The 13406-nt window shown below is 41.5% G+C and overlaps 1 protein-coding gene across 3 annotated transcripts in view; it reads right to left on the reverse strand.

The window, feature by feature from the left end:
- Window positions 1-2075: 2075 nt before the first annotated feature.
- Window positions 2076-13406, reverse strand: part of ARHGAP40 (Rho GTPase activating protein 40) — a 66264-nt gene continuing 54933 nt past the window's right edge. For all 3 annotated transcript variants that reach the window (XM_033915042.1, XM_033915043.1, XM_033915041.1), the window contains exons 10-15: window positions 12942-13024; window positions 12196-12402; window positions 10595-10735; window positions 8551-8711; window positions 7671-7726; window positions 2076-2988 (exon numbers count right to left, since the gene is read on the reverse strand). In XM_033915042.1, the coding sequence (XP_033770933.1) occupies window positions 2882-2988; window positions 7671-7726; window positions 8551-8711; window positions 10595-10735; window positions 12196-12402; window positions 12942-13024 (755 nt within the window). In that variant the 3' untranslated portion in view covers window positions 2076-2881. The remainder of the gene's footprint in view (window positions 2989-7670; window positions 7727-8550; window positions 8712-10594; window positions 10736-12195; window positions 12403-12941; window positions 13025-13406) is intronic.

Genomic DNA, 13406 nt, shown 5'->3' on the forward strand with positions numbered 1-13406 from the left:
CATTTTTTTCTTTTACCGATATGGGAAAAATTGTCAAGGATATACAATGTAGCTCAGTTTATATAGAACCATTTACCACAATGAACAAAACCACACAAGGGCTGATACATCAGGCAGGCACTGAAGCCCACCCCCACCCCCAACAATCTGCAGTGGAATCTCTTTGAGGGTATTTCTGAGGTGAAGCACTGCTTTATTCATTGAAGTGGGATTTTATACAGTTACCCACCCTGTGTATGGGTAAAATTATGTACCTTCCAACTGTGTTCACTTAACTTTATCTGCATGAAGAGAACATGTTCCAGAGGGCAAGGTTGGGACAGGTTTTCACTTCTGGATAATCAATGAATTTGCATAAACTTGATTTGCATACACTGCCCTCAGTATATGCAAATTTCTTTCATGCATATTCATTGTGGATATCCTGAAAGCCTGACTGGCAAGGGGGGACTCCAGGACCGAGCTGAGAAACCCTGAGTTATAGTACACGAGGAGGTTATGCGCCTACTTGTCAGCGGTTAAGCGTCTGTCACAACGTTCATGCTCGCACATAGTTGTGTGCAAATCGCCAGCTTTACACTAGTATTCTGTAAAACAGCAGTTCCACACAGAACTGCCGTGACAAAATTTGCCCCCCAACACACATCATCCTAAATTTTGGTGCTCTCTTCTTAAATCTGCCAGATAGCGTATAAACGTACTTCTCCCTTGTAAAGGCAATTATAAAAAAATGTTCTCTTTTGTTATATGAATACAGAAAAACCGCAAATAACTTTTTCACATGTTATTCGCTGTTTTCTATTGAAAACCATTGTGACTATGGTGAAACCGCGAATAACATGGTGGGAGACCTGGCCTGTTCCTGAAGGAGAGGCAAAACACGGTGAAGAAAGTGCTGGGAATCGGCGATTTCTCTATGCAAGCTGATGTCATTTGGGGGGAGGAGCCAGCAAGCTAAAAACCGTGAATAATCGAAACCGCAAATGCTGAAACTGCGAATATAGAGGGAGAAGTGTAGTTTTTTTTTTCAGGAGATATTTCTAGGGGGTGGTTTGGAGCTCAGTTAACTGGTGATTTGGGATTTACATTTTTATGTGATGCAATTTCTGTTCTTATCCTATTTACAGACCAGCGTTCCTTTCTGTTCTGCCAGAATAAGGTGGTAGAGCAAATTCAATAAATGATTTTTTTGAAAAAAAGTTATAATGAAAGATTCCTAAGCAGTGTCCCATGGAATGACCTGGGCTCACTCTCTTCCCAAGTCAGCCATTTCCCTCCTTCCCTCCCCCAGCTGTCTATTTTTCACCCTGTGGAAAGTAGTGTGAAGCAATATTCAGACCGTGGCAATCAGTTGTTTTTTTTTTTTGGTTTTTTTTTTTTACAGAGCCGAATATTACGCACTGGCTCTTATCTGGATACCTACCCAGATAAAGTTAGGACAGCAGAAACGCAGTCCTAACTTTACCCAAATATCAGTATTCAGTCTGCAAACCACCTAACTATTACCCAAGTAACTCCCAGCTGTGCCCAGATTTTCAGCAACACGATCCGGGTACAGTACCACTGAAAATCAGCGAGACTTCACTGGGTAGGAGACAAGTGTCCTGCCATAAATTGTTAGGTACCAACGATGGCAGTAGGACAGAGGTTCTCAACCCAGGGCTCAAGACATACTCAGCCAGTTAGATGTTCACAATAAGATGCAAAAGCCTGGTCTATCAAACACATAGGCTTCCATTGCAAAAGTTATATTCCGAGAAATTAAGTTTGCAAATAATTTTAAAAGTACTTAAACCAACAAAATGCCCTAATTCACCCAACGTTGACAAGGCTCAGAGTTCTGCTTTCTTTCAGCCAGCAACATGTGGGAAATACCGCATGCAAATCCAACTTACAACTTAGTTAAGAACCTCCAAAATATAGATGAGCTGACAACAGAAATAAAGTGAAATGTGGTGGGGTAAAAAAAAACCCAGAAATACAGCCAGCAGCGATCAGCAAAATGGCGACTGCTGCCAGCTGTATATTGGGCTCTAAAAAGTCTCTACTTTGTGAAACTGATAAATGAACGGACAGCAAGATTAATTTCTGTATTAAGGCATATCATACACACATACATTCATCGGAAAGTGCGCATCCATGCGCCAAGTTTCTGCGATGCCACATATCTTCCTTGAAGCGGATTTTTTTCCCTTCTTCAATTACCAAGGATTCGTATATGGTAACCACCGCCAGCAAGCTGAATAGGAAAAGTTGTGCATGTCATATCTCCAGGGTCGGCATTGGTCCTTGCATGGCCATCAGGGACTGGGTCTTACGACCCCCATTATTGGCATAACTATTTGAACTTGTGCAACTGAAGGACAGCTTTTTAAATCCAAGTTTGTGGTATTTACATTGCTTTGCATTGGTTAATGATTTGGACTTTTTTTTGTCCTCTTTATAAACTGATAAATACAAAACCATAATCAAGACATTCCTGTGGAAAAGATAAAATCCTTTCGTGTCATTACATTTCTTCCCAGAACAAGACTGTATAAAAAAATGTAAATAAATTATACAAATAAAAGTGAGGGAGGGGAGTTAGTGTCATTTTCCAATGTTGGAAATAAAATAGCATTAGATGCCGCAGCTCCATCAAACAGTGGCGGCTGGTTACAATTTCTTTTGGGATGTGTCCACCTGTCCTTTAAGCTTGAAAAGTATTTTAGGGCTTCTGACCCAGTGATCACTGGCGGACTTTGTTACCATCTTTCAGTCGTATTTTTAGTACTACAAGCGCATGACGTTTTTGGCAGCCCTCGCGATTCTGGGCTGCTTCAGTCGGAGCTTTGTTTTGCCTTCCATCCTGACGAACAGTTTCTGGGCATTGCCATCTTCTTTAGAGCGCTGGCGGTGAAGGAGGGTTTTGCTTTATTATCCATTCGCCATTCGGGTTAATGTTGTACAAGTCCAACAGGTAAGTGTCTGGGTCCAGGCACCGCTCATCTGTTAAGGGGAAGAAAGAGAAAAAAAACCATTCTAAAATTTTAGGGGACAAGTGGGAATGTAGAAGGTGGCCTGATGGGCCTTGCGACAGTGAGAGAGAATGGAATTCAATCCCTGCCCTCAGGTCCAGCTCCAGCTCCTCGTGCGACTGGCAGGAGTTAGGCGTGCTATAAAGGACACCAGATTATTTACTTCTACAGTTGCTCATCAAGCTGCAAAACTTTGAAAAAATTTATCAGACCATACGACTTCGGAGAATAACTATAAAAGTTATAAGCGGCTTTGAAAACGTATTTAATGGACACATGTTAAAAGAGCAATAGATTCACTGTTGATTTTAAGATTGTAATTCTGGACATTAATAAGAAGCGGAGACAATGTTAAACCACAATGAACTTTGTTGGGGTATTTGCAGACTACAGTGGCGTACCAAGGGGGGGTGGTCCGCCCCGGGTGCACGGCCCAAGAGGGTGCACCCGATGAGTGGCCGGTGTGTGAAAGAAAGCAAGAGCAAGTGAAAGGGAGAAATGCAAAACGCCAGAGACAGTAGTAAGATGAAGAAGGGGCAATGGTATGTTAAATGGAATATGTCAGAGGTGATGGAAGAAGAGGGTGGCCACTCACCAGGGAATAGGCTGCCATTGCCGTCATCAGAAACATGCCAGCGCCGAGTTCTCCCTCCCTGTTTCTCTTCCCCGCGAGCCGACCAACTCTAGCCATCCGACGTCAATTCTGACGTTGGAGAGGACGTTCTGGGCCAGCCAATCGCTGCCTGGCTGGCCCAGAACGTCCTCCGACGTTAGAATTGACGTCGGGCAGCAAGAGTTGGTCGGCTCACGGGGAAGAGAAATAGGGCGAACTCGGCGCCGGCCTGTTTCCGATGGCCAGTGGCAGCCTTTCCCCGGTGGCGGTGGCAGCAGCATGTTTCCAAATGGCGGTGGCATGGAGGAGGGCAGGGAGAAACAAAGAAGGGGGGGAGACAGGGAGCCAAAAAGAAAGAAAAGGGGGGACAGGGATCCAGAAGGAAAGAAAGGGGACAGGGTGAAAGAAAGAAAAAAAATGGGGCATGGGGAGAGGGAGAGAAAGACAGACATAGAGAAAGAAAGGGGGCATGGAGAGAGAAAGAAAGAAGGGGGCAGGGTGAAAGAAAGAAAGAAATGGGGCACTGAGAGAGAGAGAGAAAGACAAACAGAAAGAAAGGGGGCATGGGGAGAGAGACAGAAAGAAGGGGGTAGGGTGAAAGAAAGAAAGAAATGGGGCATGGAGAGAGAAAGAAAGAAGGGGCAGGGTGAAAGAAAGAAAAAAAATGGGGCATGGGGAGAGGGAGAGAAAGACAGACATAGAGAAAGAAAGGGGGCATGGAGAGAGAAAGAAAGAAGGGGGCAGGGTGAAAGAAAGAAAGAAATGGGGCACTGAGAGAGAGAGAAAGACAAACAGAAAGAAAGGGGGCATGGGGAGAGAGACAGAAAGAAGGGGGTAGGGTGAAAGAAAGAAAGAAATGGGGCATGGAGAGAGAAAGAAAGAAGGGGGCAGGGTGAAAGAAAGAAAGGGGGGAACAAGGATCCAGAAAGAAAGAAAGGGGGCAGGGTGAAAGAAAGAAAAAAATGGGGCATGGTGAGAGAGAGAGAAAGAAGGGGGTAGGGTGAAATAAAGAAAGAAATGGGGCACGGAGAGAGAGAGAAAGACAAACAGAGAAAGAAAGGGGGCATGGGGAGAGAAAAAGAAGGGGACAGGGTGAAAGAAAGAAAGAAATGGTGCATGGAGAGAGAGAGAAAGACAAACAGAGAAAGAAAGGGGGCATGGGGAGAGAGAAAGAAGGGGACAGGGTGAAAAAAAGAAAGAAATGGGGCATGGAGAGAGAGAGAAAGACAAACAGAGAAAGAAAGAGGGCATGGGGAGAGAGAAAGAAAGAAGGGGACAGGGTGAAAGAAAGAAAGAAATGGGGCACAGAGAGAGAGAGAAAGATAGACATACAGAAAGAAAGGGGGCATGGAGAGAGAGAAAAAGAAGGGGACAGGATGAAAAAAAGAAAAAGTTGGGGGAGGGAATGAGGTCTGGAGGAGAGTAAGCATACAGGAAGCTGAAAGAAGGGAAGAAATATTGGATGCACAGTCAGAAGAATAAAGCGCAACCAGAGACTGATGAAATTACCAAACAAAGGTAGGAAAAATGATTTTATTTTCAATTTAGAGTTCAAAATGTGTCCGTTTTGAGAATTTATATATGCTGTCTATATTTTGCACTATGGTCCTCTTTTACTAAACCACAATAGCAGTTTTTAGCGCAGGGAGCCTATGAGTATCAAGAGCAGTGTGGGGCATTCAGCGCAGCTCCCTGCGCTAAAAAACGCTATCACGGTTTAGTAAAAAGGGAGGGGATATATTTGTCTATTTTTGTATAGTTGTTACTGAGGTGACATTGCATAAAGTCATCTACCTTGACCTCTTTGAAAACCCGCGGAATATAAATGATAATTAACATTTTCTCTGCGTACAGTGTGCTTTGTGTTTTTAAAATTTTATTGTTGGTAGATCATTTTGACTTGGCCATAAAGGTAAGGGGGAGGGAGGGAGGGGAGTTGCTGAAAGACATCTAGTAATCCTTGCAGGCTTGACTGTGCAGGGAATTATTTTTGTAAAATCATGTTTTGTTATGTGACTGGCATTATTTAGACTTTAATTTCTATGAATGAATAGAATGAATATGATATAAAATTACTTGCTTGTTTTTATGTGTGTGCGCTGAAGGAAAGTGGAGAGAGAGTGGGCTGAGGATGCTGAAGGGAAATGGGGAAGAGAGAGTGGGGAGAAGACGCTGATTTATAAATTGACAATTGAACAGAATATTGTTTCTTTTTATACTTTAATATAATAAGTTCAATATAAAACAATTCAAGGTTTGTGTGGATGGAATCAGGTGGTTTGTGGGGATGAGGACTGAGCTTATGGGGATTAGTCCAATAAAATGGTATTTTCTTATTTCTCATTATTTGTTTTATTTTTATTTGTTAATTTGTAAAGTGGTGATTGTTATGTATCAGTTTTTCAAATTTACATCTACTGTCTTTATATTTTGCACAGTATTAGAGGACATGTATTACTGGTTTTGTGGTGTTGCATTGTATGCAGAGTCTGGTTTCTTGGCAGTTCAGTTTAACTTTTGTCTACATATTTCTATTTTTAGTTTGTGATTATTCCATATTGGGCAAGGGTGTATCTGTCTGTGTGTATGAAAGGGACATGGCTTTATGATAGCATCGACTGTACAGGATCAATTGACTATGCAGGATCTGGTTTGTTTAGTTTTACAATGTATGTGTTGGTGTTCTAGTGCTCACTGCAGTGTTTAAGATGCTTGCTGCCTTTTCCTAGGTACACTCTTGTTGTGCGATATGTAGATTGTTACTAAACATCATATTTATCATATAGATGGGGGGGGTGTCAAAAAATGATGGGCCCCGGGTGTCACATATGCTAGGTACGCCACTGGCAGACTATAAATAAATGTATGTAATCCTAGACATCCGAATATAATCTTGCCCACAATCAATGAAAACTCAGGGGTACCTATGGATGCATTAGCATTTAGCGCACACCTTAGTAAAAGGACCCCTCAGTAAGGGCAGATAGAAATGAGTTAAAACAATTTTAACATGATATTTATCATCACTCAAAATGAGAATCAACTCAATGAGCTCACAAAAACTTTTAGGAAACTTCAATAAATTTCAAGAACTATATTAAGCTTGCAAAGTGGGTATATCATAATGCATCTGATACTCGGATCATAGGATGAGGATCTAGAACAACAATATTATAAGAGATCCTATGATCCGAGTATCAGATGCATTACGATATGCCCACCTTGCAAACTTAATATAGTTCTTGAAATTTATTGAGCTAATTTTGAGTTGATTTCCATTCTAAGCGATGATAAAAATAGGTTACACAATTTTAACATGATATTTATTTGCCTTTAGTGCCAGACTGTATTGTATTGTATGTACCAGGCAGGAGAGCTCTGTAAGTTGTCTGCCCCCAAGTTTGGCTTACCTACGCTTCACCCAGTTACGCATTTGTACAATGCCATCAGAGTGCCTATTTGTAAACCACCACCTAGATGCCCAAATGACAATTACTTAATGCCCTTATCCGTCAATAAAAAAAACCTCTCTTATTTTTACTAAACCCTCCCTAAATGTTCTTGCCTTGAATGGTTTTCTTTCCATTAACCCTTCATGTTCCGGTATGCCTGGTCAGTTTGAAATTACGACTATGCATTTTAGTAGTGTAAAGTTTTGCCTAGAAATCTTGGGACAGGCGATTATATCAAATTTTAATGAAACTTGAAACATTTCACACTGCTGTGCTATGTTTTACATCTAATCCTCAAATAGCTACAGTCATCGTTGACCTAACTCACAATTTTTTTAAATAAAAGAGCAGTTTCCACTCAGCCAAATAACGTCAGGGTGCAGAAGAGTCTGTGTCCTTGGAGGATTTCAGGAGCAGACCAGATAAACAGTTTAAATACCGGAGATGCTGCCTCGAGGCAGGGGATTAGACTAAACAACCTTCCGATGTTCTAGATTTGAAAAGTGCACAGAATGTGGCACAAAAAAGCTACAGCTCTGCGTTTTAAGAAACAAAACTTTCTGTGCAATCAATTTGATCGCAACTTACTTATGTTCCCGCCTACTTCGTATAACACCAGATCCGAAAAGTCAATGGATCCATTACTGCAAAGAAAGAACAAAAAAACAAAAGTCACGAGTTGAGAGTTTACAAATGTGGAATATCAAGTTTGGTGGTTTAAATAGTTTTCCTTTTTGCTAGTAGGACATATGGGAATTAAAGTTGTTAAAACATTTACAACTACGCCACATCAATGCAAAAATGAGTAGCCCCACTTAAAAAATTCTCTCTGTGGCTAAATGTATTTCTGATCTGAGGAAGAAGGGGTTACCCTCAAAAGTTAATCATAAACTGCATTAAGTTAGTCCAAAAAAAAAGGCATTTTTTTCCTTTATTGTGGCTAAATGTAACTATTTTCTATACCATTCTCCCAGGGGAGCACAAAACCACTTCCCACCTTGGGTGTGCTTAAGCATTCCTACACATCTCTGTAGATCCACAACACACACCTACAATATAGGTGTCCTTCCCCTTTAAAAAAAAAAAAAAAAAAAGGGCATCCTGATTGGCTAAAACAGCGGTAGGACACCTACTGTCACCTATCATCAGGACATATGTTTGCAGAATCAGGCCCAAAGTGTCCAAAGCATAGTCTAAGTCAGGGGTGTCCAACCTGCGGCCCCGTGAAGTATTTTGTGCAGCCCCGGTCGAGGGCGATGCAGTGTTTTCCTCTGATGTCCCTGAGTGTTTATCGTCTTGCTGTCTCCCTCCTCTGTCTTGCACATTTGCGTGGCCCCAGAAAAATGTTTTCAGCCAATGCGGCCCAGGGAAGCCAAAAGGTTGGACACTCCTGGTCTAAGTTTTCATTCCCATTTTGTTAGGTTTTTGAGTTCTCCAGAACCAGTCCTTAGTTAGCAAGGCAAGTTACCATTTCAGAAGGCCAACTGTGCTGACTAAGTTCCAGTCGTTCTGGCAGAGGTTCTTCTTAAACTCTTTCAGCACATCAGCAGCTTTGGTCCCGTTATCCAGATGTACCTCTAGCGAGTCTTTAAGGTATAGAGATGCTTGGATCTTCACCATCTTAGAAGGCTGAAGAAGAAACACAGGAGAAGGCTTTACACAAACATGATCCAGAAAACAATCTTTATCTAAAGCGTGAACAGGAGAGACCCCTGCTGTATATCTAAACTCACCTACATGATCCAAACCCAGCCACAAAAACAGCTCCAAGTCAGATTTTTAACACATCAGACTCAGTAGTTCAGTTGAGTGAAAAAGTTGAGGACAATTCTATAACTTGGTGTCAAGACGTAGGCGACCAGAGATGCTTCCAAACACAAACTTTTATTAAAAGCAGAGGTTCAGTTCTATAAATGTAAATTTTTCAGAGAGTGGGGTGCTGGAACCAGAAAAACTTTTTTGTTGCTTTGCTCTGTTGAATTTCATCTTGAGTGCATGTTTTTTCAAAATGGATTTAAGAAACCCAACCACCGGAAAAATCTTCTTCAGAGTAGTCGCCTGAAGAAGGTACAGGTTGAGCCTTTTTGTTTACATTTATAGAACTGAATCTCTGCTTTTAATAAAAAGTTCATATAGGGGAACATAGTGGGGGGGGTTTGCGCTTCCAAGATGTAGACTACACTGCAATTTTATAATAGCGTCGGAGCACAATTAAGGTACTACAGAATACCAGTGCAAAGACGTTGCCACACCAAAATTTAGACATGCTCAGTTACAACGGGTGCACACCTAAGTGCACCATGCGCATCACTTGGCAACATGCCAATGGCTTGCCCATGTGCACACCCTCAACAGTTCTAGCTTGTACATTATACACTATTGCTTAGCACCTACAAGCTTGACACCTACTTATTAGTGATTCTGATGCACACAAGTGTCATTGTTCCAAATCCATATGCACACATTTGTCCCCTGGAACAGATGCACAAGCAAATTAGTTAATGAGGTGTAAGCAGCCAAGACATTAATTGGCACAAATCTGGATTTGCAAATGCATCTGCCTTAGGTGCTATTCTATAACATCCTTGCCTAATCTCTATGGTGCGAAACTCCAAAGGGCTATGAGAAGAGCATAGACGAATCTGGGATGTTCCCAGAACTTGGACGAGATGCTATAGAATCCTATAAAAAGGTACCTTACTGCCGAAAATTGGCACCAACATGTATGTATTTATATTTTTCATATACTGCTTATATCCTAAGTGGTTTACATTGAATAATAATCAGGGACTCTTTAAGTATTTTCCCTATCTGAGGGTTAAGTGACTTGCCCAGGGTCACAAAGAGCAGCCCTGGAATCAAACACACATCCTCAGGGTGCTGAGGCAGCAGGCTCTAACCACTCCTCCACGCCACCAGGTGGAGGTGGTGCCCAAAGTTCTGCATGAAACCCATGCTCAGCTACTATTCAGCAAACCATGCAAATCTTTCTGGCACAAGCTTTTTGGGGGGCACGTCATCTGGAACGCGATTATGGACATTTGAGGAACCATCTCAACCTGAACGGAACTTTAAACATCTCCCAGTTTCCAGCTTTCAGGTAAGTAATATTTTGTTTCATCTGATATTATTTACAGATTGTTCCCTAGAACACATAGAACCAAAGTACTGTGTTGATGATTCCCCTTTTTCATTGGTCAAGTTCCAAAGGACCTGCTGTGCACTTGACACACTAAAATATTTATAATTTATACTTTGTGGACAGCATTGTTATTGTTCAAATTTACTTATATAATCTCTCTCAATTATTTACATAATCTAATTTTGAAAGCCATTCTGAATCTGGCCTTTGGTGCCTAACATAAGGTGCTAGGTTATACAATGAAAACTTTCTTCCATGTTCTCATGCCAGCAGATTAAGGCGGTTTAGCACCAATTTAAGTAGCAGTGGGTTGAACCAGACTCTCCTCCCACCCCCTTCATTCTACACAAATACGCTTTTGCAAACCCACCTCAGCCTGGTTCTTCTCGGTCTTGTCCTTGTCCGTGTGCATTTTTCGCAGCAGGTTCCTGATTCGCCTGTCGTAGAACTGATACTTTCTAGTGTTGTTCTCGTTCAACTTCCTCACTTGAGCCACCAGAAAAGAAGAAACCTGTTTGGAACAAAAAACAAGAATAGCAAGTAAGGACGTAGGCAGGAATATTCAGCTTTATGGTAAAGAAATTTAAAAAATAGGATAAATTAAACTAAAACTAAAGCTTAACTTTATATACCGGGTCATCAACCTAAGGAAGCTCGACTTGGTTTACAACAATTAGATAAAAACTAAAGAAAGCTTACAATGATTAAATAAAAACTAAAAAAAGTAATAGCAAAGGTTTCAAAGAGATTAGTTTTCAAAATGTTTGGCAAAAAGAAAAGTTTTTAGAAATTACGGAAAGATTGGAAAGAACTGGGGCTCCTCAAAATTAAGGGGAGTTCATTCCATAGTTGAGAAAGTTTAAAAGCCAGAGATTGATTGAAGATCTTAACATCCGAATTCTAAACGTTCCCGTTGCAGTTCACCACTACCAACTAATTAGGAACATAGACTATCCCTAAAACTAGCCAAAAATAAACTTCAGATGGGAAAGATGTCCTCCTGTATACTATTAATAGCTGTAAAATGTTAATTTTTTCTTATTTTTTAGTCTTTATCTCAAGAGAAACACAGCTTATGAAGACACTGCATCTATGCAACTCAACCCTGACATTAACTTGGTGGGCCGGATTTTGGCCCACGGGCCGTAGGTTGGACAAGCCAGTCAGAACTCGACGTTCTAGTTAACAAAATCTTCTAACTGTTCCTTCCTCAAGACAAATAACATAGTAACACCAGACTATGGGCTCCTTTTACAAAGGTGCGCCAGCGGTTTTAGCACGCGCTAGCCGCTACTGCCTCCTTTTAAGCAGGCGGTAGTACTTTAAATTTAAGTCTAACCTTAAAACTTTTAATTTAAGTCTAACCTTAAAACTTTTAATTTAAGTCTAATTTTAAAACTTTTAAATTAAGTCTAACCTTAAAACTTTGTTATTTAGTGATGCATATGACTAGATAAATTAAGTCATTCTAAGACCTAATTAGTTCAGTTGCTTGATTGTAGATCATTAATCTAAGAACCTTTCCTTACCCTCATCCTTATATCCTCATGTAACTTCTCTTCCCCTTCTTTTTTTAATCAAAATAATGTAGTTCTTTCCTATATTATTTCCTTTATGTATCATATTTTTTGTCAAATTATATGTAATGTATAATTTAGTTCTTATGTAAGTTATTTGTACCCCATTTTTTAAATTCTGCATTGCTCAAATAAACTTGAAAATAAATCAACTTATAGATTCTAAAAAGTTAAACTTCATCTCTAGCCCAACCTTTTCCCCTCACTCACTAAGGGCTCCTTTTACGAAGGCGCGTTAGGCCCTTAACGCGTGCTAAAATGCCACATGCGCTAGCCGCTACCGCCTCTTTTTGAGCAAGTGGTAGTTTTTCGACTAGCGCGCGCTAATCCGGTTCGTGCATTACACGCTAGCGCACCTTCATAAAAGGAGCCCTAAATCTCTCTCTAAACCTACGGTCCAAAGCAGGTCCTGATAGTGGATCATCATGCGCACGATGTCGGCGGCACCCTCCGCTAGCTGCTTCTCCTGCCCTTCGGGGATCTTGGTTGGGACCGCTTTATGCATAAAGAGATTAGGGGCCATGACGGTAGAAATATTCCACAGGTTCATCTTGTTGCTCTTCTCCTGGACGGCCACTTTTCGGAGAAATTCCAGCAGCGCCTACAAGAGCATAGACAAGACTCAATTAACTCGCTTTCAAGACAGACCAAGATGGGCTGGAGTTAGCTTCGACGGCATCTCTAGCAATGGAGATGTGAAGCCGATGACGGACGGACTTCTATGGTCTGTGTTCCATATGTGGCAAGAGAAATCTGGACGGGCTGGAGTAGGTCATTGGCACCTTAGTAGCTGGGCAAGTAGGGCCTGTGCAGGGCAGATTTTTTTTTTTTTTTTGGCAGCCTTAAGCCCTGAAAATGGCAAGGATGGAACAGGAGCAAATATGCGTATTTTATACCACATTCATATCATCTGAGTGCCAGTCTTACATATCTCATGGGGAGGGAAGGACATCTTATAGTGGAACTTAGCAAGTAAAATGTAATGACTATATTGGATTGTTGACTCAACATTGCCTTGATAATGAACAGACTGGAAAGATCACGCAGGTCATTTGCTATGTTACTATCATTTCAACAACTTTGGGCACCGACTTCCAATGTCTAATATCCTGTTTAACTTCTCTATGTCTTGCTTCTTACCTTGAGGGCATTCCTGTTGACCTCTGGAAGAATTAGAACAAGCAAGTTCAGGGCCTGCAATCTCTGCTTTAGGTCTGGTATATCTAGGAGAAAAAGAATATAATAATATTTTTTGTTAATCGACTGTAGATCAGGTTCACCACTATTCTGCATCATCATTTGAAGATTACCTTCATGTTTTAGAAAGACAATTAATGGTCAACTGCTATCTTTGATGTATTTATTTGGGCCAGCGCCCACCCTCCCGCTTCCAGATTTGTTGCAGGCCTCCACCAGGCTGCCAGGCTCTGCATCCTGTCCCCCTACTTGCCCTGTCCATTGTACCTCCTCTCTGCTGCGTACCTGGAATCCCTGGTGGTCCAGAGGTGTAGCGGGCAGGAGCGATCTTTCCACGCTCCTGTCCCGCTGACGCGAGTTCTGGCTTCAGCTATACCAAACAGGAGTGCCCTTCGGCACTCCTGCTGG

This window comes from Geotrypetes seraphini, chromosome 11, assembly GCF_902459505.1.
Source record: "Geotrypetes seraphini chromosome 11, aGeoSer1.1, whole genome shotgun sequence".
Lineage (NCBI taxonomy): Eukaryota > Metazoa > Chordata > Amphibia > Gymnophiona > Dermophiidae > Geotrypetes > Geotrypetes seraphini.